The 26,321-nt window shown below is 36.8% G+C and overlaps 1 protein-coding gene across 7 annotated transcripts in view; it reads left to right on the forward strand.

Moving 5' to 3' along the window:
• Nucleotides 1-26,321, forward strand: part of NKAIN2 (sodium/potassium transporting ATPase interacting 2) — a 1,030,776-nt gene that overhangs the window by 532,393 nt on the left and 472,062 nt on the right. For all 7 annotated transcript variants that reach the window (XR_010116563.1, XR_010116564.1, XR_010116565.1 and 4 more), the window contains one exon: nt 23,211-23,291. Coding sequence is in view for 4 of the 7 variants with exons in the window: in XM_055263081.2 (XP_055119056.1) it covers nt 23,211-23,291 (81 nt within the window). In the remaining 3 variants the exon portion in view is untranslated. The remainder of the gene's footprint in view (nt 1-23,210; nt 23,292-26,321) is intronic.

Consider the following 26,321-nt stretch of genomic DNA (forward strand, 5'->3'; position numbering starts at 1 on the left):
TTTCTGTGTGTGTATATATATATCATATTTTTTCAAATATTTTTTACTTCTTTTGTTATTTTTATTTTATCCTTTATACCTATTTTTGTTTGTTTATATAAATTTTAATTCCTTCTGAAGGTTTTTTTTTTCGTCTAACCATCAAATTTCTGAGCTTTTCTGTTCTTTCAAAGCTCTTATTTTTTCATTTATTTTAGCTTCTTGTAAGTATTAGAATGCACGTTTTACTTTTGTGGCCACTTTTTTATGGTGATCTTACTTTCATCTTTATCTTTCTAGTTTTTTAAAAAATAGAATTTTTAGGACTTTTAGGAAGAGATTCCTGTGGTGAACGCAGAGATGAACCAAAATGTCTTTCACAGCTTCATCACTCCAGGGTTGCCTCCCCTCCTGTTACCATGAATGCCTCAAATTACGGCCTTTCTGTGTAGCCATGTCTCTGCCTCTCAGAGCTAAGCCCAATTCAAAAGGTTATCTCCTCAATTCTGTTTTTCAAGACAATGCTTCATCTTTAGATTTGCAGTTACAGGACTTTGCCAGATCTGCTCTCTGGATGCATTTCCTCTGCTATTTACTCACCCTTACCTCCAGGGTTCTAGCTCTGCTCGTTTTTGTTTTACTTCCAGCAGTGTTCCTTCAGGGTACTGCTCTATACTTCTAGATAGTTCTGAGATCCTGGAGATAGACTTGCCAGATAAAATATAGATGCCTGGTATAATTAGATTTTCTGGTACACAATAATTGTTTAATGTAAATATGTCGCATACAATATTTTTGTTTGTTAACTTGAGTAATTCTACCAGGATGGCATAGGTAACCACAGCAGTGTTCATCTTTCCCCATTCTCCCCTCTCCCACCTCCCCTTAGTGACCTTAGCCACTCAGATTTTGTACCCGTATATGATTCTCCTATGTTTTTGACCGTTCCAGGAAACTGAGATCCAGCGTTCTGATCAATGTGAGATTCTTGCCAATAGGAGTGAGTTTTATTTACAATTGATCAGTTCTGTTGCTCATGAGGTTCCTCGGACTTTTTTTTTTTTTTTCAATTTCTGTCACTTTCATTGCTCGGCTGTCTTAGTGGTTTGGTCACACCCACCCATATACTGAGGTTTTTGCAGAACATTCCTAGTCAACAAATTTTTCTGGAAATATATTTTTCTTTTCTTAGCATAGTTGACGTGTAGTTTCTAAAGGAATTTTGGAGAGATTAAAAAGCTATATAGCTACATCTCAAGTGTGAGCCAGAAGTCGCAGAAGCCATAGCTTTTAAAATTATATTTTCTATTTTTTCTTTGTGCATAGGAACAAAACTGATTTGATATATTTATCATCTTTCATTGTTGAACTCTTAATTAGCTCTAATCATTTGTCTGCCAATTCTTTTGTAAATAATCATATAATCTATAAATAATGAAAATATAATTTCTTTCTTCTCAACTTTTTAATTTGCTTTTCATATTTTCTTTTGCTACCTAAGGCATCTAATAGAACAGTGGATAGAAGAGGTGATAGCAAACATTTTAGTCTTGTGTCTATTTACTCAATTTTGTAATGGGGATAATAATAGTATCTACTAAACAGAGTTGTTAGAGAATTGAAAGAGGCAATCGTAAAATTATGTAAGCAGCATTTAGTACACGTTGAACTAGTAGTAAATGATAGCCATTATTTTTTTAAATGTCAATAAAATTATTTTGTGTTATACTCATAGAGGTATAAAGTGGTTGAAATAAATTAAAGACCTTGGGAAATAGCAATTAGAGTATGTATGTGGATGCACTCACAAATAAGCATATTACTCTGGGCCGTGTTACACTAAGAAGAAAATATGTTTGGAATTAAGAGTGGATTTGTAGTAATTTCTTGAATGAATCATGGTTTTCCATATTATTCTCTTTAAAAATAAAGAGGCTAGTCACATTCAAATTTCAAGTATTTAGATAAACATTCAGAATAAGTAATTTGTAAAACATTGGATTATCATTACTTCCTTTACAGTGTGGGAAACTTTATAGTTGCAAGTGTACACAGGGAATTAAAGAACAGGAAAGGAACAAAACAATAAATGGAAAGAAAGACCCAGCTGCAGAAGCCAGAAGTGAAAGCATGGATATATTATTTAGGAACAGCCTGGATGCACTATACTGCAGTTACCAGCTTTATTGAGATCATGGTACAGACATTATTAATATATTACTGGACATTTGGAATAGAAACCTTTAAAACCTGTGTGATGTTTAAATATCTGTGATGTATTTGTTTATTTTACAAATAGAGTATTTTCTATATTGATCCTGGCTTATAAATTTTCACATATAATTTAGCCCTGTTCTTGCTTATTTCTTATGGTACTACTACAGTTTATGCTTATGGTGATTCATCAAAGTGTTTTGTGGAATCTTATTTTGTGCTGGAGAAATTCAGGGGTCTTCTCTTTGCTGTAGTGATTTCCACACATGTATAAATCTGTAGTGATTTCCACACATGTATCAGCTATCCTGATAGCATGTATCAGCTATCCTGGGATACAGACTCTGAGACAGAGATTTACATGCAGCAAGATTACTGAGCTGTGCTCTCAAGAACGAAATCAGGATTGAGCAGACAAAATATTGTAAAAGCAAAGCAGTTGCAACACAAGCACTATTTGGTGTTATGCGGCTCTCTAAAGCCATGGGGGCCTTCCATACATGCCTAAAACTGAGCATATACATCCAAAATTGTGGGAATGGTAAGCACGCGTTTGTACTCCCCATGGAGCTGTCATTGGATGTAGGCTACCTGAAGGAAGGGGACGTGTCATTGAATGAAGAAACTTCCTTTGGCCAGGTATTTAACAATAAGCCATACTGGAAGAATAAGAGCTTAATCCTAAAGGGGAGATGTGATTGGCACACCACAGGATTCTCTTTTGTCCATAATTTACACTCCGTGGACCCACTTGCTTCAGATAATAATGTCATCCCTTCTGGAAACAACCCCTCCACATTAGAGGTTGGTTTCTTTTCCAAGGTGAATATGCAAGATTAGAGAGTAAAACCACAGCCCCACTGCTGCAGATGGTCATGAGAAAACTGACACATATTGTCTCTGTCCTCTACTATCCTTCCAATCTTTATTCTCCAAACAGTCATCTAGCACCTCTACCAGTCTTGCCAGCTTACCTAGTGGGATGATCCAGACCCTCAATCCCAAGGGGTCTATGCCACTGTTCAACATGCCGGTCAAGTTGTGGCAACTGCTCTGATGTCCTGCCATCAAAACTTGGTAAGGAATTAGCAAGCGATGCCTCATTATCTCATCTGGGTGCCAAACATATTCTTTTCTGGACCCAATGATGATCAGGATCTATTACTTCTGCCAGGAGAGTGACTTCTTTTCTTTGTTCCTGATCTCTTAGATCAAAGAATTTAAAGTAACTGAGTGGTAACTATAGCTTAACCATAATGGAATTCTGGCTTTATTCCCTAATGGAAGCACTTTTCTCAGGAATGTAGGACCCCCAGATCCACAGAGCCTAATTTGTGGAAATGGGAAACACAAATTACCCCAAGATTGTCATTGGGAGTGATAATGAGTAGGACTACTCCTGGGTCCACTGCTCCATCCCTGGATCCACACATTCTACCTATTGGAAACATAGCACTATGTAACTGTCATTCATATAAGACAATTACTGCATCACAGAGAAGACACCTACACTTGCACTGTATCTTCTCCAAGCTAGCACCTCATCTGCATCTTCAAAAGCCAGATTGGTCTGTCAGACTGGCAGCATCTAGGTGCTATGTGACCAATGAGTATCTGCTGACTTCCCTCCTTTCTTTACTACAAAGTAGGTCTCTAGTAGCAATACAGTATTTTATAAGATCATATGTTGTTGGAACAAACATTCTATATGGCCTCAGTGACTGGTTCTTCTAAAGCTTATAAGCAGGAAAGGTAATCCATACTCAGAATATTTCCAATTTTGCCCACATGAATCTTTCTGACCTAAAGGATGCAAGGGATCCAGTGTAATCATCTGTTACTGACTGGCTGTTGGTCTTATCAAGAAGTGGCACCATTTTGGGGATTGAGCATTGCTCTGCTGCTGGCAGATTAGTTATTCAGCTGCGGCTAAATGTGCCATCCCGATTCACCATCAGTGTGAATATTAAGAGTTTCAGTGTTACTGAATGCCAAGAACTATTATCACACCATCTATTTCAAGTGATGAGGTCCTCGTTGCCAGCTATCATGAAGTGATCTAGTGTCTCTTTTCCTGGACAACTTCTGATTTTAATGGTTGTTTGTTCAGTACCTCGGTAATAGACTCTGAGATGGACATTTGCATGCAAGCAATTTATTAGAGTGTGTTTCCAGGAACAATATCTATAATGGAGTGAGAGAAGCATGACTGGTCAGAAGGAAAAGATTTGCTGCAATTCAGTAGCAATAGAAGCTGATCCCATGTAGAGCACTGAAGCTGGGCTAGTCTTTCATGAATGTCCAGAATTGAGACAAGGACCTGGTAGCTTTGTACGTCCACATCAACCAGTCATGACATGAAGGCTGCGCCTGAAGGGTGCATAACCATGAGGCACCTTACTTTGGCTAAGGGTAATTCTTGAGCAAGAACTTGGCTGTGAGCTGTCAACAAGTGATATTTCCAGCAGCTGGAGGAATAATTAGTATCTCAGTCCTAAAGGAACACATGAGAGGTTCCCTTACAGTAGAGGGCCCCAACCCCGGGGCTGTGGACCAGTACTGGTCTGTGGCTTGTTAGAAATTGGGCCACACAGCAACAGGTGAGCAGCAGGCGAGAGAGCATTACTGCCTGAGTTCCTGAGCTCTGCCTCCTGTCAGATCAGTGGCAGCATTAGACTCTCACAGGAGCGCGAACCCTATTGTGAATTGTGCATGCAAGAGATCTAGGTTGCGTGCTCCTTATGAGAATCTAAGTAATGGCTGATGATCTGAGACGGAACAGTTTCATCCCGAAACCATCCCCACCCCCACCTGTCCATGGAAAAATTGTCTTCCACGAAACTGGTCCCTGGTGCCAAAAAGGTTGGGACCGCTGCCCTACAGCATCTACTACAATCAGAGTTCTAGAATGCTTTAATTGAATTATGCTTCTTTCAAGTACATATTTGTCACCCCAAAGTTTTGTGGAAAAGATGTTTGTACTGAAATAAATTGATACTTTTTTTCAATTTAGAGTTAGGATCTACTATAAAAAAAAAAGAAAATTGGCCAGGCGCGTCCTGTAATCCCAGCACTTTGGGAGGACGAGGCAGGCGGATCACAAGGTCAGGAGATCGATACCATCCTGGCTAACACGGTGAAACCCCGTCTCTGCTAAATATACAAAAAAAAAAAAAAAAAAATTAGCCAGGTGTGGTGGCGGGCGCCTGTAGTCCCAGCTACTCGGGAGGCTGAGGCGGGAGAATGGCATGAACCCGTGAGGCGGGGCTTGCAGTGAGCCAAGATTGCACCACTGCACTCCAGCCTGGGTGACAGCGAGACTCCGTCTCAAAAAAAAAAAAAAAAAAATCATTTCCCTGTGAAGATGACACTATTAAAGTACCAGCAATAAATAGGGCTCAGGATTTTGCAAGTTCTTTGGGTGAATTTTCATCATGCCTCACATTTGCTTACCTTGTAACAACTTGTGGCCCTGCATTTGCAAGATGTGTCTCTGCTGAGACTTATGTTCTATAGACAAAGAGCAGGAAAAACACTAAGAAGCCTCATACATAGACATTCAATCCAAAACCATGACCTCATTAGTAGAGTATTCTAAATACCTGTGCATGGAATTATGAATTTGATAAAAAAACAATGGTTATTTCTGGAGCCAAATGATAAAACTTGATTTCTTATGCTGATTGAGACAAAACTCAATTTTACCCTTGAGTAGGAGAAAACATTTTTCAGAGGAAGATAGTTTTTAAACTTTTCAGCATTGAATCACATGTTTAAGCTGTGAATTAGTAATTTTGGCCCTAGGGTGATTTAAAAAAACTAAACAATCTAAAGATTGGAAGAAGCTAATATATATAGTTTTAAGGACAAAATGGATAAAGGTGTAGGCTTACCTTCTGAATTAAGGCCTTAGTTTTTAAGTGCAAACTTTGAACTACAAATAAAATACCTTCAACAAAGTATGTTCTTGAAAATCCACTTGGCATTTTTCTCAAGTTCATGCATATATATATATATATATATATATATATATATATACACACACACACACGCACAAACAGAGAGAGAGAGAAAGGGAAAGAGAGAGAGTGTATATATTCTTCATGGATATTGAAACATAACTATCCATTGTTGGTGCTCGCAGAGCACTCTTACTTGGCCTTCTTTCATCTTTTGGAATGATTCCTATACACAACACTCTAATTCAAAGAGTATTTTAGTACTGAATGTTTATTTAAATTTGTACGTTTTTGGCATTATTTTAACATATCCTCTAAGGCCCTATCTACTGACAACCTATCTACTGAATTTGATCAACACATTTGATCAATATATTTGATCAAGTAGTATAAGTCTTGCAAATAATGTGTCTACTTGATGGCCATTAGAGGGCCTCGTGTTTTTTTTTTCTCATGATATATTCCTTAAGAAATTATAACTACACCCTTTATTAAAGAATTCTTGTATAATGATACAAAAAGTAATCCCAGTGCTTATACTTTTGGTTGATGTCACTCTACAATCATTATTTCCAATAAAAATGATTGACTGTCTAAGTGGCTGACATAAGGAATGAGACATTCTGTTTGTTGCTATCACCACTGTTGGACTTGCCCATGGGCACTGCAGCTAAGACTTGTTATGAGAAAAGTATACTTCTCCAGAAAAAAATAACAATAAAATTCCTTTGCACTCATCCAGGAATGTTAGTTCCAAAAGTAGATAGAACTAGAAATATCAGTAGATTTCAGATTATACAGATAGATTCACAATGGAGTTAAGATTTAAACTCAGGTCTCCAAACTTCTATATATGTCTTCCTATTAAATAACTAATTTAAACAAATATTATTAACAATTGAATTCTAGAAATCTGCATAGAAAAATTAATATATTTAAATGTCTCAGGATTCAAAAGAAAATGCATATACCAAAAGTCAGTGTGAAAGATTCTATTAAATCCAGTCTACTCAATATAGAATATATGTATAGCACTCGGCCCTTGTGGTAAATTACTTGACAGTAATATATCTTTTCTTTTTAATAAAAAACCTCAATATTAACATATTCATTTCCTGTTGCTAAATAACAAATTACCACAAACCCAGAGGCTTAAATTAACAACCATTTACTATCTCACAGTTCTAGGGGCCATCATTCTGCCTACCACACTTAAAATAGGGAATAAAAAATAAATGAACTTAGGCTGGGCGCAGTGTCTCATGCCTGTAATCACAACACTTTGGGAAGCCAAGGTGGTGGGATCACCTGAGGTCAGGAGTTGGAGACCAGCCTGGCCCACATGATGAAAACCATTCTCTATTAAAAATACAAAAATTAGCCGGGTGTGGTGGTGGTGGGTGCTGGTAATCCCAGCTACTCAGGAGGCTGAGGCAGAAGAATCACTTGAACCTGGAAGGCGGAGGTTGCAGTGAGCTGAGATCACACCACTGCACTCCAGCCTAGGCGACAGAGTGAGACTCAATCTCTAAATAAATAAATAAACAAATAAATAAATAAATAAATAAAATAAAATAAACTTAAGAAAAATGCCAAGCAGATTTTCAAGAACATACTTTGTTGGTATTTTATTTGTAGTTCAAAGTTTGCACTTAAGAGCTAAGGCTTTAATTCAGAAGGTAAGCCTATACCTTTATCCTTTTTGTCCTTAAAAGCTAGAAATGAAATCAAAAGATATTTTATTGGATACTATGACCATTTTCAGATTATAAAGTCATAGCCAAAAGATGCATAACTTAAAACTGAATTATGCTTTCTGTTAAAGCAAGTATTTTTAACAGTTTTTTATTTTAAATTGACCGTTTTTAACAAAAAGGTTTTATATTCCATGATAATTTACTTTAGCTCTTCTGAGAGCAAGCTTTCCTACTATCCATGTTTCTGTCTTATGTAATGTGCATTTAAATACAGATATTTAATTAATTAAAAGTCTCGATGATTGTAAGTTTTTCTCTGTAACACTGAATCAGTATTTAGATTTGAGCACATGGTTCTCTCTTCAGATTTTATTTCTCTGCACTCCTCAGTGTTCCAGACCCCTTGAGCCCAAAATACCAGTATACTAATGTAATATTCAATGTATAATACAATGTATACATGTGATAGGTAACATCCAAAGGGTTCTCCTTGCCTGCTCCCCAGACAGAGTCGATTTATCAAGACAGGAGAATAAAGAGTTTAATTCATGCAATGCTGGCTGAACACAAGACTGGAGTTTTATTATTACTCAAATCAGTCTCTTCAAAAATTTGGAGACTAAAGTTTCTTAAAGAAAGACAATTTGGTGGGTAGGGGGCCAGGGAGAGGAGAGTACTGATTGGTCGGTCTGGAGATGAAATCACAGGGAGTCGAAGCTGTCATCTTGCACTGAGTCAGTCGGTTCCTGGGGGGGCACTAGAAGACCAGATAAGGCAGTTTATAGATCTGGGTGGCACCAGCTGATCCAACCAGTGCAGAGTCTGAAAAACACTTCAAACATGAATCTTAGGTTTTATAATACTAATGTTATCTATTAGAGCAATTTGGGAGATTGGTGATCTTGCAGCATCTAGCTGCATGACTCCTCAGCCATAACTTCTAATTTGTGGCTAATTTGTTAGTTTTACAAAGGCAGTCTGGTCCCTAGGCAAGAAGGGGGGTTGTTTTGGAAAAGGGCTATTGTCATCTTTATTTCAAAGTTAAACTGTAAAATGAGTTCCTCCCAAAGTTAGTTGAGCCCACACTCCGGAATGAACAGCTTGGAAGTTAGAAGCAAGATGGAGTCAGTTAGGTCAGATCTTTTTTACTGTCATAATTTTCTCACTGTTACGATTTTTGCAAAGGTGGTTTCACTGAAAATTCACTAGATACAGTAAGAGTGAGCTTTTGCTCTTGACGGTATCCAACCAAGACAGGTATTTAGAAGACAGGTATCACATGAAACATTGGTAAATGCCTATCCCGTCACTTGTGCAGGCAGAAAAAAATATGCACCCAGTAAAAATTTAGATAGAAATATTTTTTTTATATAAAAGCAAATTGGGAAATTGTACTGTAGCAATTTAAAATGTTTAGAAAAATGTTATGACTCAACCTACACTTATAATCTAATACCATACAAAAGACTCAAAAGGAATGAGGATTTCTTAATGTGTTTGCCTAAAACAAGATTTTATACATAGAGAGAGATTGATTGACCTGTATCTGTATTTGGATACTCTTAAACCAAACACAATGAACAGATCTTTTTAAGGTTCTATTGATTGATGTCTCATATTTCCCAATTAAGATAATTTACATATTTTAGAAGCTGTTTACATGATTCTTAGAATTTCTTTGAATTTGAAATGAAGGCTGGGGGATAAGACAGCTAAAATGAGATTAAAGCACCTCTGATGAGAGGAAACCACTTATTTTTCCAATTCTAAAAGGGAAAAATAGTAGACTATGCTTATTCAAACAAAATTTACAAACCATACATCTACCATACCTTAGTAAATGATAATTATATAAATTTTGAAAATATTATTAACTTTCTATTTTGGGGTCTTTAGAAGTTCCTGATTTCCTTATTCTAATATTCTTAACATTCTCTACAATATTTTTTCGTCTTTCTCAAAACACAGATGTATGATATTTCCAATGAGACATCTAATACTACATATATTTTTCCTCTTTAGTGGTTAAGTTGAATCTTGCTGATTGATTGAGACACACATTATCTGTTTTTTTGTTTGCTTCTTTGTCTTATCTTTCTGTTTTTCATGCCATTCCTCATAGACTAAGATCTAAAACCTAATATTTACTTAGGGAAAACTATGATGGCTAAATTAATTCTCTATTTAGTTGAATTTGTATAGTCTTACTGAAGCAAAGGGTTGTGTGTTTCTCTAGAAAACAAGAGGCTTATAAAAATATAAAATACCAATAATTCACTTTTACATATTAAAGAAAAGCAAAATGAAACAGAAAAGCGGTATATAGGTTGTAGTGGCAGATACCTCTATTCTTCTGTTAACAGAATCCTAATTTGCTCCAGGTGTTTAGAGGAACAGCAAAGCTCTCAGGCAGGTCAAATCATCCTGCAGGTCCAAGGGATGCATTACAATTGATTAAGGTTGCTTAACCATAATAATCCCAAACTTTTTTGCCAGTGGTTTAATTTGGGGTAGGCTTGTTACAAATTTCAGCTAATGAGATGTAAGAACTCTCATGTGTGCCTCTCTAGGAAGAGTTTTCCTTCCTGGAAGAACAGAGTGTTGTACAAGGAAAGGAGCTTTTTTCTCCTGCCTAGTACCTTTCTATGTGCCTAATGTGTTACTTTGTGGGGATTTGAAAGAAAATCCCAGAAGTATAGCTCTAGAGCTCTGAGAGCATTGAGCCATTTTGCCAACAGCAGCCCATTTCCAGACTTTATATATGAGAAAATTTTTTAAACATAATATTTAAACCACGTGTAATTTAATATTTTCTTATAGTACTTCTAACTGAAATGGATTTTTTTGTTTGTTTTTGGTTTTTTTTGAGACGGAGTCTTGCTCTGTCAGTGGGCTGGAGTGCAGTGGCGAGATCTTGGCTCACTTTAACCTCCGCCTCCTGGGTTCAAGCGATTCCCCTGCTTCAGCCTCCCGAGTAGTAGCTGGGACTACAGGCATGCACCACCACGCCCAGCTAATTTTTTGTATTTCAATAGAGACGGAGTTTCACCATGTTGGCCAGGATGGTCTCGATCTTCTGACATCGTGATCCACCTGCCTCAGCCTCCCAAAGTGCTGAGATTACAGGCATGAGCCACAGCACCCAGCCTGTTTTTCATTTTTTAATGAATCTTACCAAAGTAATTATGATACTAATAGATTGGAATCCTGCTTTTGATGATAGTCACTGGAGACCTGTTAGATCTTAAAAATATATATGCTTCTAAACTGGGGGAGAATACAAAGCTGCAAAGCTTTAATTCATATTAATCATTTATGATGTACCATCAATAAATTTATTTAAATTTGAAACTTCACTCTCCAAATGAGCATTTGCAATACAAAAAAATACTCGCTGGGTGTGGTGGCTCACGCCTGCAATCCCAACACGTTGGGAGGCCAAGATGGGCAGATCCCTTGAGCTTAGGAGTGCGAGACCAGCTTGGATTAAGATGGCAAGACCCTGTCTCTACGAAACTACAAAATAATAATAATAATAAGCCAGGCATGGCTGTACACACCTGTAGTCCCAGCTGCTCAAGAGGCTGAGGTGAGAGGACCACTTGAGCCTAGGAGGTGGAGGGTGCATTGAGCCGAGATTGCTCCACTGCACTACAGCCTGGGTAAGGGAGTGAGACCCTGTCTCAAAAAGCCAAACCAAACCAAACAAAAAAACAACAATAAATAAACTCAAACACCTAGTTTAGAATTCTGTAGGAGAACAACAATAAATAAACTCAAGCACCTAGTTTAGAATTCTGTAAGAGAAATGCAAACCGAGCGAGCATTGCCTTCTTGATTTGTCCACGTTATCTATAATTGCTGAGCAATTAATTGGATCAGTGATGTGATATTCAGAAGTTCCCTTTAGGTGACTATAGAATATACAGACTCCTGGGGAACTCTAGTTACCCTATTGAGCAGATTGAGCAGACAGAATATTTTTGATACATTAGCAAACCTATCTTTTTGAAAAGAAATTATGTACTATATATGTGTTTCTGGGCAAAACTCTTCCCAATAGTCTCACAGGTAATAGTTTACAGATGTGCTGGGATGTTGAGCTCCTCATGAGGAACCAGGCGGGTGGCTAGAGTCCTTGGGTTAGTCACTTTCAGCTGCTGCAAGCTATCTTTTTTGTTTACATTGGTGTACCTTACAAATAGTATCATTGTCTATGAGTGCCATGAATTTTTTCATGAAGCACAATAGAAAACTATAATTAAATATATGGTTAATAATGCTTCTGTTTAAAATTAATTACTTATCACAGGGGGAAAGGACTCAACACTTTTAGCTATCCCAGGGTACATCAGTTAATAAGAATCACAGATGCCTTCGAAGTGGTCAAAATGGTCATAAAAATCTAAGAACATAGCTAAAAGTGATGCTCTACACTCACTTTTCTGGGCCAAATACAGCAGTATTCATTTATAGTGTTAAAATTTGTCGAAAAGTCATAGTGAAGAATATTTGGTATGAAAACTAAAATGACAGTTGTTAAACAATTAGTAATTTAAACCCTCTCCCAATAAAGGCAGCAATGATAGCTGATAAATGTAGAGCTGCTACTTGGTTATTAGAATTTTAATATTTTTGATGATATCATGTAATTCATTATTCTAACTAAAAAGTATTACACCGTCATACTTATGATGATTATCACTTGCTTTTCTCCTTCTTTGCTTTCAAAGTTTGTTGCAATAAAAAGTTATGTGATTAGGTATATTTTTCTAGGTGGTTAACTCGTTTTGACAATTTTTTTACAAGTTTGGAAATATTCAGAACTCTAAATTTATTTATTTCTGCATCCTATAACTTTATTCTAAAAACAAACAAAAAAGGTCTTATATTGTTAGAATGTTGGAAATACACTGAGAATTTGCAGAGATGCTTATGAAACAACAGTACCTCATTTCCTGTCATAGACCTTCACAGTAGTTACATCAGCCAAATAACCAAAAAAATAATTTTCTATTTGCATGCCATTTAAAGATTAGCAATGGACTGATTCTGAAGTAGTGATGTAATTGCCCAAAAGGAGTGAATCAATTTTTTAATTAATTACACTACTCCACAAGTACTTAGATATTATACTCTTCAGCATTATATTTTAGTAACAGAGAGGTTAGGTGGGGAGAGATTTTGTTGGGTGTACTAGTTTCCCATGGCTCCTGTAACAAATTACCACAGATCATTACAAACTTGGTGGTTTAAAACTGCAAAAATTGGCCGGACGCAGTGGCTCATGGGCGGGGTGTGGTGGCTCATGCCTGTAATCCCAGCATTGTGGGAGGCCAAGGCGGGCAGATCACGATATCAAGAGATTGAGACCATACTGGCCAACATGGTGAAACCCTGTCTGTACTAAAAATGCAAAAATTAGCCGGGCTTGGTGGCACACGCCTGTAGTCCCAGCTACCCACCCGGGAGGCTGAGGCAGGAGAATCGCTTGAACCCAGGAGGCAGAAGTTGCAGTGAGCCAAGATCGCACCACTGCACTCCAGCTTGGCAACAGAACGAGACTCCAACTCAAACAAACAAACAACAACAACAACAACAAAACTGCAGAAATTTATTCCTCTGGGGTCCACAAGTTTGAAATCTATAGCAATGAGCAGAAATCAGAGACTTCAGAGTCTCTGGGGGATTATTCGATCCTTGCCTCTTCCAGGTTCTGTTAGCTGTGGGATTACCTGGTTTGTGGCCACATTAGTCCAGTCTTTATGTCCACAACTTCAACCCCCTCCTGCTCTATCCTCATCATCAATTTATTTTTGTGTGTGAAATAGCCATCAACCTCCTTCTCATAAGGATACAGGTGATTACATTGGACCTACCCAGATAATCCAAAATAATCTCTTCATCTCAAAATCTTTCACTTAATCACATCTGCAAAGACCTTTTAGATATTTATTTATTTTTTGCTATAATGGTAACATTCACAGGTCCTAGGGATTAGCATGTGAATATCTTTGAGAGGGCCATTTCCCAGCCTACTATTGTGTGTGTGGAAGGTCGGGGGAGGCCAGGAAGAGGGCCTTAAAGCAATAGAATAAAGATAGTATCAGATGTATTATATGAAAATCTTCAAATATACATGATCCTAATTTTTTAAAAACTGTATTATAATACATCTTGACTATGTTCTTTCAATACCTAGGTAATCAGAACCAGAGACAATTTTATTTTATTTTATTTTTTAGTGTTATTGGGCTAATCCAAGAAACTTCAACATAGGGAAAGCCCCTTTTATTAGAATTCTAAAACTGAGACTTCTAAAGCCAAATAGATCAATAAATATGACTCATATTATTTGCTGACTGGCCAAAATTAAGTTTATTTTTTGATGCCACTTCTAAAAACAAGTAGTGATGAATATGTGACAATGAGACAGAAGTTGCTGTTTTCAACAGTTTGCTGGAGATTATTTTCCTATTATTCATCATTTTGAGATCTATGAATTACACATCTACATCGTAAAGCCTTGTTATAAGGACAAATATATGTGAACAAAAATCACTATATGATTATTTAAAAAAAAAACTCGTGCCTAGGCCTTTTCTTTTTTTAGCTTTCATTTTAGGTTCATGGGTACACGTGAAGGCTTCTTAATAGATAAACTTGTGTCATGGGGGTTTGTTGTACGTATCATTTCATCACCTAGGTATTAAGCCCAGTACCCAATAGTTATTTTTTCTGCTCCTCTCCCTCCTCCCACCCTCTCCCCCACCAAGTAGACCCCAGTGCCTGTTGTTCCCTTCTTTGTATTCATAAGTTCTCATCATTTAGCTCCCACTTATAGGTGAGAACATGCTGTATTTGATGTTCTGTTCCTGTGTTAGCTTGCTAAGGATAAGCATGTAAAAGTATAGTTTGGTATTTTTCACTAGTTTTTATGTTCTGTTGACGTTCAAATTTCTAATTTATTTACATACATGCAGGGTAATGTTTCTATATAACTTAATTTATAATTGTAGGTGTTTAAAGACCCTTCAGTGGCATGCTCCCAGCCTTAGGACTATAGGAATGTAAATATCTTGGCATGAGATGTTTTGCACCAGTAAAGGCAAGCAATTAATCATATACAGGTGTTTTCATGCTGAATGAGTATTATTTTTTCAATCAAAGGGAATTATTTTTCACTTTTTACTTCAAGAAAATGGAATACCTTTGGGATACTGTTTTTATTTGGAGTTTCATAAAACTTAAAAGTCATGTTTATACGTTCATTAAAATAATGCCTGTTGGATGTTCTAACATTGATAGTCTGTCTTAAGAATAGTGTTTAAGCAAAATATTTTCAGGCATGATTTCCAAAAGAGTTTATATGTCTTACTAAACTAAACCTTTTTTTGCAAAATGGAAATTTCTAGGAATTGATCAGAATATAAGCAAGAAAATTACAAAAAGCTAAGTAATATTGAAATAAATAATAGTAGTTGAATAACTCACAGTGCATGATTGAACTGACACATATGTTATAGAATACTTAGTGAGACTTTTTAATCAACTGAAAAAAATCAGGTAACAGAATATAGAGCAAGATTCCCATTTCATTTAAACACATATTAAACCATATATTCATAGGAAAAAGAAAGGAAACCTGTACACTAAAATGATACAGATGATTACATTAAATATGGCATTTTCTCAATTTCCCTTTTTGATGCTCAAAATTTTAAATATTTTCTACAATAAGAAATTTCTATAAAGGAGGAAAACAATAAATCTCATTTTAAAATGAATTAAACTTAATCATTAAAACATCTATGCAAATATAAATTCACAAGAAAGCTTGATCATATGACAGCAGCACTGATAAAAAATGAGAAGGTAGAAATCTGACATCCTTTATGATCTGCAGCATAATCTATGATTAGAATTGGATTTCTGTCACACTCTGGCTGATAACCTTATCAGAACCTTTATCCCTGACAAACTAGAAGTTATAATAATAGTGTGTTTTTATGTAGGTATTTTTCTTAAGGGACAGGTTTATATAGCTTGATTTAGATGTAACAGGATTCGTGAATTAGAGCACAGGATTTACATCATAACGTAGACTGGCATTTGTCCTAAAGGAAATAAGTTGCTTTATTTGGGCGACTTTTGCTCTTTGTTTATCATAACAATAGGAAAAGAATAAGACAGTGGTCAGAATGCCTAAGCGGATTAAATGCTACTGCAATTGGAGATGAGAAAACTAAGCTGAAAATATAATTAACTTTGTGCAAATGGTAAATATTGTCCTACTATTTTGACCAGGGATGTTTGTTTTATGAGTATACATTTATATCTATTAAAACACCTTGGCCAGGCACAGTGGCTCACGCCTGTAATCCCAGCACTTTGGGAGGCCGAGGCAGGCGGATCATGAGGTCAAGAGATCGAGACCATCCTGGCTAACATGGTGAAACCCCGTCTCTACTAAAAATACAAAAGAAAAAAATAAGCCAGGCGTGGTGGTGGGTGCCTGTAGTCCCAGCTACTCAGGAGGCTGAGGCAGGAGAATGGCTTGAACCTGGAAGGCGGAGCTTGCAGTGAGCCGAGATTGCACCACTGCGCTCCAGCCTGGGTGACAGAATGAGACTCTGTCTCAAAAACAAACAAACAAACAAACAAAAAAACGCCTTTATTGTTAATATTAAAACACCTAATTGTTAAAAATTCTAAACCTTTTTCTTGCTTAAACAAGTCTTTTTTTGTTGTTTTTTCTTTTATTTTCGAGACAGGGTCTTGCTCTGTCACCCAGACTGGAGCACAGTGGCATGATCTTGGCTCACTGCAACCTCCACCTCCTGGGTTCAAGAGATCCCACCTCAGCCTCCTGAATAGCTGGGATTACAAGAACACGCCACCATACCCAGCACATTTTTTGTAGTTTTTGTAGGGACGGGGTTCATCCTAATGCCTAAGCTGGTCTTGAACTCCTGGGCTCAGGATCTGCCCACTTCAGCCTCCCAAAGTACTGGGATTACAAGAATGAGCCACCATGCCTGCCCAGAAGTTGTTTTTAAGACAAGATTTGTTAATACAATGTTCCTTAGGAATGCTTCTATCGCAGTTTATCAGAACTGTTTATATTATTGTAGGAAAAAAACGGGTTCTTGTTAGAGGACCAGGATAATTTAGGCATGTGGACATATTGTAGGGTGAGTAGGGCAGGGTTTATTGGGTGCGAAGGGAAAAAAGGGAAACAGGAACCCTCAGCAAAGCAAGAGAGTCCTGTTAGCCGGTTTACCCCCTCACAGATTGAATCCCAGGTTACCTCACAGAAGAGGAGAGCCAGCCTGCTCCCCCCTGCAAAAGGCAGGAACTTCCTGAGGCTCCACCCCATCCTCCCAGTGCGCAGGCCGGTTGGGTATTCTCCAGGGACCCCCTTTTACTTGGCTGCCTCATTATTACATTAAAATCAGCAGCATGATATCTGTGATATTGATGAGCTGATAATAGTTTTGCATTCTAGTAGAAACAATCATACCTAAAAACATTCCTATAGATTGCATTAATTGCCAATCATTAATACATATAAATAATACTAGAAGAGTTACTCAGTTATATCCCGTAATATTTCCCTGTAGCTTCTGTTGCAGTCACTTGCATCCAGCTGGTATTTAATAAATGTGAACTGATTCATGACTCACCTCCTTTTCTAATTAAGTTCTTAGTCTTATACTACCTTGGTCTACCTTTCTAATTATCATATAACCCATGACATATAATAGGGCCATGTCTCTGAGCCTGACCAATATTTTGGCCTTCCATGGTTAACAGCCTTAACTAATTTTTATGTTATATAGCTAATTTGATTTCATCATTGGAGCCACAAATACCATAGGGAAGCCATGATGATTCAATTACTTTTTTTAGCTGATAGTTTTAATCATTTCACTGGACTCTCAAGTTCAGTTAATCTCTCAGATGGTTCACCTGGTGCTTCCAAAATCAATTCTTAAAAGTGAATTTTATCATACAATAGAATTTTTCTCTCATCACAGACAATATCTCAAAGTTTCTGTCTGAAACATAAAATATAAGATTTTCTTCACAAGAAAAAATGAGGCTAAAACAAAATTAGTTTTATAGCAGAAAACTACAAGTTAGGTGGTATCTAGCAATTGTGATACTTTGTTGTTATATTAGGTCATCTCTCCAGGGCAGACCATCTTTTCCAATTATATTCAAACTGCATGATTGTCAATTATATCACATCAACTAGCTGTAGCAACCGGGAAGAAGTTTGTACTGATCTTTATACTCTTAAATAACTATGCTGAGTAATTTTAAGAGCAGGGTTTATTGACAAAAATCATAGGCCAAATTACAAGGCAGTACAAAATCTTCATCAATGTTTAGGCAACTAGGCAAAATCCAATTACAGGATATTTGATGTAGATAAGTGCCAGCTACTAAAATGAGAAAAAAAAATGTAGAAAAGAATAAAAAAAAGAAAATAAGAGGAGTAAGATAGGAGACATAAGAAAGATAAATGAGAGAAAATTAATGAGGAAAGTTAAATGAGATAAATTAGATAAAGTCCTGCCTTTGGATAGTGATGCACAAGTAGCAATTACCCTCTGTAACACTAGTGTGGATTTCTATGTTCATTAAAGGGATTGCACCAGTGACAGTGATCATTGTTTTTGGTAAATCTATAATGAAGTATAGTGCATTGTGAGACTAACTGGATTGTAATGAAATATACAATTAAGTGAAAATAATGAAAGTAAATGCAAGGATATGAAAGGAACATTTGCTATATTCTTTATGTACATATCCTTCTGAATTAAGAGGATAAAAAATTATATTCTACTCCAAAGTAATTGCCAATGAATACTGTCAAGAGGCAACTCATAGCTGGCCATGGTGGCACATGCCTGTAGTCCTAGCTATTCAAGAGGCTGAGGCAGGAGGATCACTGGAGTCCAGGAATTCAAGGCTGCAGTGAGCTATGATAGCACCACTGCACTCCAGCCTTGGCAACAGAGTGAGACGCCTTCTCTAAAAAGTAAATAAATAAATAAAAATATTTTTAAAAAAGCAACTCATAAAACAAGATATAGAAAATGCTTTATAATTATGTGTTGTGCTAAGTTAGAAATAATAAATTGTTATTTTAGACCAAATGAAGGTTGGTTTCATGAAATAGCATTTGTCTATACACAATGGCATTAATATATCAAAAACCCTTAATCTAGTGAATAATATGTTGCATTAAGTAAACAAGTCTAGTTTGCAAGTTCAATATGATGGAACAATGTTTTATATCAGTTAATATGAGAAGTTTGAGAGGCTGAGGCAGGCAGATAGCTTGAGCCCAGGAGTTTGAGACCAACATGGTGAAACTCTGTCTCTACAAAAAATACAACAAATTAGCCAGGCATGGTGGTGCATGCCTGTAGTTCCAGCTACCCAAGAGGCTGAAGTGGAAGGATTAACTGAACCAGTGCAGTTGAGGCTGCAGTGATCCAAGGCCACTGGCTTCCAGCCGGGGTGGCAGAGTGAGATCCCGTCTCAAAAAAACCAAACCAAAACAAAACAAAACAAAACAAAAAAAAAAAAAAGAAAAGAAAAAGAAATCATGTGGGAAGTATATTTTGTAATATCCTAATAAATAAATCTTTGAGGATTATGGCTATTTTATTTATTTATTTATTTACTTATCTATTCATTCATTTATTTTGAGATGAAGTCTTGCTCTGTCACCCAGGCTGGAGTGCAGTGGCGCGATCTTGGCTCACTGCAACCTCTGCCTCCCGGGTTCAAGTGATTCTCTTGCCTCAGCCTCCCTAGTAGCTGGGATTACAGGCGTCCACCACCATGCCTGGCTAATTTTGTATTTTTAGTAGAGATAGGGTTTTGCCACATTGGCCCACTGGTCTCAAACTGCTGACCTCAGGTGATCCACCCACCTCGGCCTCCTAAAGTGCTGGGATTACAGGCCTGAGCCACCGCGCCCGACCCTGCTACTTATTATTTTAACAAGAAGAGATGATGATGTAACATAATCATCAACATAAAATGAGAACATATAGTGAAAATTCAAGTATTGTGTACTTTTAAACAGTTGATCATTCCATTCTCATACAAGCCATGGAGTTTGCTACTACTAAGAAGCCTATTTTATATTTAAGTAAACTTAATTGTAATGGGTCATATCACTTGAAGATAGCCAAAGAACGTCCAAGTGACAGAGCCAGGCATTAGGTTCTGTGTTCTCATTCTCTATATGCTATTTATTTGCATGTAATCCATTATCTTTCATATGCTTCCATAAAATTATTAATTTTGGTGGCTAAACCATAAATGTTTCAGCTTGATTTTTAACCAAACTAGGTATAATTTACATTTATACATACACATAAATGTAAGTAACTAAGTATAAATGAAGATTCCAAATTTTTATTATATTCTCAACATATAATACTGAAGTAGTGACTATTCCATATATACCATGTGAATACAGATAAACATGGTTAGCATTTAATAAGCATAAAATATAATTTTAGTTATGAAATTAAAAAGCTTCAGCATTGACATTTTTAAATACTATATTGGAAAGAATGCTTGCTGACGACAGATTTTCAGGAGAATTTGATATGTGTAATACAGTGTCTTTCATTAGCTCATCAGCCATTGCTGAAGTCTTAGTATCCTGCTACTTTGACTTCTAGTAAATGGTGTTTATTTAGCTCTCCATTATAAATAATATGGGGAAAATATGTCATTGTGCATAAAGGACATGATGAAACATTATAATCAGTCATGCATTCTCTATCTCTTTTAATCACTTAAGTCATTGAAACAAACTTAAATGTCTCCTTAGATCTCTGTTCTATAACTGAAGTTCCTCTCTTGCTACAGCCTGCCCCTAATTCTGTCTCTAGACCCAGCCCTCAACTCACAGAGCTTCTCAAATTCCATATTTTGTCTTGGATCATTTAGTTTCCCCTAACATTATACTCTATTGAGCAACGCACACATTAAGCAGTTAGATGAAACCAACTCCTTTAGAAAACAGTTGAGTTATCATTTATTGTTACATAAACTCCTCACGTAGAGCTCTCACTCCTCATACTACATGAATGATCATAGTAATCTAATAAAAACCGGGTCTGAGAGGGAAGAATGGGTTCTGAATCTGAAAATAATGATTTTCTCCATCTTGCTAGTTATTCATTGACTTACAGAATATTGTCTTAATAACTGTTTTGTGCAAAGTGCTAAGGAACCTAGGAATATAAACAAAAATTAAGAAGTAGTATTTTAAGGAGCTTACCACTGTGCATTGGAGAAAATATGCAAATAATCAGATATAAGACATTTCATATGAAATTAGGAGAAACAAAGTTTGTTGCAGCACTAAGCAGGGCTCAGCCAATTCTGGTTTGGCATCATGAGGGAAGTGATATTTGAATTAACCTTTTCAAAAAATGATAGGTGGTAAGAAGAGAAAGTAAAAGTATTCAAGAATACAGCGATAATATACAAAGAGGCACAGGCCGGGCACGGTGGCTCAAGCCTGTAATCCCAGCACTTTGGGAGGCCGAGACGGGCGGATCACGAGGTCAGGAGATCGAGACCATCCTGGCTAACACGGTGAAACCCCGTCTCTACTAAAAATACAAAAAAATTATCCAGGCGTAGTGGCGGGCGCCTGTAGTCCCAGTTACTCGGGAGGCTGAGGCAGGAGAATGGCGTGAACCCGGGAGGCAGAGCTTGCAGTGAGCCGAGATCGCTCCACTGCACTCCAGCCTGGGCGACAGAGCGAGACTCCGTCTCAAAAAAAAAAAAAAAAAAAACAGGCACAGAGGTGGGAAATAACTTTCCATCTACATGGAACAGCAAATAATATATGTGTCTGGAATCAACGATGACTCCAGAGATCAACTGAAACACAAGGCTCGAAAGGTAACAGGTGCAAGATCATGATCATGATCATGGAGGTTCTCGAAGCATAAATTAAAGATGGTGGAACTCACCTAGAAAGGATGGGAGCCATTGGCATTTGTTTAGAAGGGAAGTGACATGATATCCTCGTTTCGCTTTTTCAAAATTCACACCTGCTCTTTCCTTTGTTTACTGGACCCTCCCGTGAAAGCCCTTCCAACCCCCCATGCTTTTAAGTCCATTCATTTTAAGCTTGATTCATTTCTTTTGGAAGATGTTTCTTAACCTCTTTTGTTAAGCTTTGCAGACTCTTTTTCCCAGGACAGGTTATGTACTCCTCTCATTTTCCTGTCTTGTGCTCAGACTTTATATATTTTTATGATTCCTGTGTAATAATGATCTATTTTTAAAAAGTCTGTCACTCTCATCTGATTTGAGTTCAGGAGGAATTCATCATTGGCCTTTGTATTCTCTGTGTCTTGCTAGCATGTTGCCTTCTGGATGCTTCATATGTTTTAACTGACTGACTGATCAGAACTGTATCTTAGTAAGAAAATCTATCATCATTATAGAAGGTACACTAAAGAGAAAATAGAATAAATTTAGAGACACTAGTTAGATGGCCACCGTAATGGGAGATAGTGAAATGATAAAATAAGAAGGTGAATGGAGAAATGAAAAGGAGACACCAAAGAGAGAAAGCTGCTTAGAATGGGACAGAGGCAGAAAGACTGATTTGAAGATTATCCTTGAAAACTTGGGGAAAGGTTAATCATTGTCCTACACGGGGACTTTGTCCTACATGGTTTTGCTAGGGAAACTGTGAGTCTTCTTTTGGTGGGTTGTATCAGACATGTATGTTAGAGCATTGAAGTTTTTAGATGTCTAAAAACTATAATTATTCACTTTTAAAACAGGAATGTGGATTACTATTTTTTTTGTCTTAAAACCTAAAAATTTATCCTTAAGCAGGTTTGAGTTGGAATCCTATGAGTCCGTAACAGTAAGAAAAAAAAACAAAACTCAACAGTCCAGCCTGGCCAACATGGCAAAACCCCATCCCTACTAAAAATACAAAAATTAGCTGGGCATGGTGGGGCACACCTGTAGTCCCAGCTATTCAGGAGGCTGAGGGTGAAGAATCACTTCAACCTGAGAGGAAGAGGTTACAGTGAGCCGAGATCATCATACTCCAGCCTGGGCGACAGAGTGAGACTTTGTCATGAAAAAAAAAAAAAAAAAGGAAAGAAGGAAAAAAAAAACCTCAACAGAGATAAACGTACATCCAATCCTGTTCCTTAGAGAGAAGCAGTATCTAACCTTTCCCACTAATTTTATATTTGGGTGTGTGAAAGTTCAAGTTTTATCTGAATCATACTCAACTGATTCCAAATTAATTATATGTTATTTCTCTCTTGCTTCTCTACAGTATGCTGTCTGGCTAGTCCTCTGGGTTACGTGGAATGTGTTTGTTATCTGCTTCTATTTGGAGGCTGGGGACCTCTCAAAGGTAATTTACCTCTAATTTGCCTGAGTTATCAGTAGGGTGTTAACAAGTCTCTTCCTAAGTAAGGCAGAGTCTCATCCTGTTCTGCTTGCTTAGATGCACCTCAATGAAAGTAAATTGAAAGGTGTCTTGATTTATATTTCTGCGTTTTTATCATCAAAAATATGTCTGGTGAGTCACAAAAATGTACTTTTTCTTAAGCAAAACTAACGTGAACTGTTGATTATTATAGTGACCAGGCAGTGCACTTTAAAACATTAACCACTGAGAGATTTCTGAAGCAAAATGTGAATTTTTTTCAGAGAAAAAAAATCTTGAAGATTTCTGAAATCACTTAGTTTGCTTATTACTCTGCTAAACATTTTCCTTATTGATTTTAAATAACAGTGCAATAGTTTAAACAGTTAATGGGCTTTGGTTGAATGAAATTGTTACTAGAGGGGTATGTTATAGAAATGAATAAAATAAACCCTTTATTCTAAATAGGCTAGGAAAAGTAAATACTTGCTTTTTTCATTTTGTTTTTTTTGTGCTCTGTATGTGTGCATCTTGCTACTATATTTTTCACATGGATGCCCTTACTACGCAAATAGCGTAGGCTTTAGATCTCAAAAACCATCATCCTTCTGTTAGAATGCAATTAACAGCAAATAAGTCAAATGAGGTAATCCCTTCAAGGTAGTAGCAAATTCTGACTCTTGAGAGAGTTTCAAACTTGAATGTACTTCCTCATATTTAGAACTTTAAAACATAAAAATTGTAAAATGTTCTTTTACTTACCCTGTATTAGAGCAGAAGGACCCTGCAAACATGTTGATATTTTTAAAACCCAGAGATAACTTGCGTGCTTTAAAAGACCAAGAGAGCTAAAGAAATGTTTTTTTTAAAGAAAATTCCTCAGGAACTATCTTTGCCTTGTCAAGCTATATATTTTGGGAGGAGAGAGAAGAGAATGGTAATACACATTTATGATCTTACATGCAGGAATTTCACAAAGCACTCGGCATGTGATGTTTGTTTATTACTTAACTGTGGTATGTGGCTTTATATCAAGGAAAAATCATCTTGATTTGTTTTTATTCAATGACAAAAGATGAAGGATCAAATAAGAGGATGACATCATGATATGAGAGAGAACCAAAGCTTCTTGGATGTGTAATTTTATGATTAGAATGTGGGCAAGTCCTCACTGTGGCTGGCAAAATCTCCCTAGAGGATGCCATTTCTGTGCTTTTTGCAGGGCGTCGTTCCCCACACTCTGGTTAGCAGGCAGTCTTTTCAGGAAGGTGCCGTGACCAATGAAAATAAATTGTTTGGTGGCTCTAGGAGGGACCCACACCAGATTGCTGCTTAAAACTCACATTTGCCTCAGCGTAAGAAAAGCAGACACGCTTTTCCAAGGATTTGAATTCCTTGCCCAATTTATACATCTCTGCTACTCTATAATCCACTTTCTTCAAGGAAATTCCACAGTAGAATGACTTTTAATGATATTTTCAATTTTAAATAATCACCTTAAAAATTGTAAGGCAGGTGTTCAGACATATTGCCTGAGTAAAATGATCCAGCTGATCAGATAATTTGTTTAGTATTAAGAAAAGAGAGAAAGAGATTTGAGCAAAGCTGGCTGCACAAATGTTCTGTAATTGTGCTCACTGCTCCACATGATGACTGCAGGCATGAATAAAGCTGGTGATTTCATGACCTCGGACACAGGCATTGAAACCACAGTGAGGGCACTAAGAATTCTTCCAATGTACATGGGCAGATAATGACTATCCCTTGGCAATGAAACAGTTAATAATATTTTATTTTCTTCTCATCCGATAAACCAAGGCTGGGCTCTGCAGAGCACATGAAAATTTAATAATTTCCTTTTTAACAAATAATCTAAAAAAAAACCATAAAGGGCAAAGTTATATAGTTATCTATACTGGGTTTTTCCTCTCTTTCGTGTTCAAAGGGTTTGAAAAAAGGTGTATTTATACCATTTAATTCTTTAGTCATTGCAACTGCCTCACATTCTTCAAGTAATACAGTGCCAGAAGGAAGCAATGGTAATGGAAAAATGTACAGAAAGATAGAAACTCAAAAATGATACATATGAAACTTCTGATAATACTAAAAGAATGTAAACCATTGTTTTTCTCAATCTACCAAAAAAAAAAAAAAACAGTTCGAATGTGTCTACCCTATGAATGGATCAGTGAGTTTGAGGCTGAGGGAGAAATTTGTGAAAAAGAATCAGGGTTGACATCCTGTGGGCTTTATATATGTGAAAGAGATGTATTCATTTCCATGAAATCTTTTGTAAATAAGTGATGGCTTCATAATGGATATTGGTAAGAGGTAATAAAACGTGGTAAAAACATTAAGGTAAATTTTTGTTACCTGATTAGAGTTTAGAACTTTTCTTTTTTTTTTATTATACTTTAAGTTTTAGGGTACATGTGCACAACGTGCAGGTTTGTTACATATGTATACATGTGCCCTGTTGGTGTGCTGCACCCATTAACTCATCATTTAATGTTAGGTATATCTCCTAATGCTATCCCTCCCCACTCCCCCCACCCCACAACAGGCCCCGGTGTGTGATGTTCCCCTTCCTGTGTCCATGTGTTCTCATTGTTCAATTCCCACCTATGAGTGAGAACATGTGGTGTTTGGTTTTCTGTCCTTGTGATAGTTTGCCGAGAATGATGGTTTCCAGCTTCATCCATGTCCCTACAAAGGACATGAACTCATCATTTTTTATGGCTGCATAGTATTCCATGGTGTGTATGTGCCAATTATGACCTGTATCTTGTGCTGACCTCCTATCTCATCCTGTGACTTAGAATGCCTAGCCATCTGGGAATGCAACCCCCTAGGTTTTAGGCTCATTTTACCCAGCTCCTGTTCAAGATGGATTTGCTCTGGTTCAAAGACCTTTTACATTGATACTTATCAAAAGTTCAATTAAGAAAAATGATATTTACGTAGAATTGCTTACAAGATAAATGGTTCATGTATTCTGCCAGACCCTAATGTATC

This window comes from Symphalangus syndactylus, chromosome 2 (genome assembly GCF_028878055.3).
Source record: "Symphalangus syndactylus isolate Jambi chromosome 2, NHGRI_mSymSyn1-v2.1_pri, whole genome shotgun sequence".
Taxonomy (NCBI): Eukaryota; Metazoa; Chordata; class Mammalia; order Primates; family Hylobatidae; genus Symphalangus; species Symphalangus syndactylus.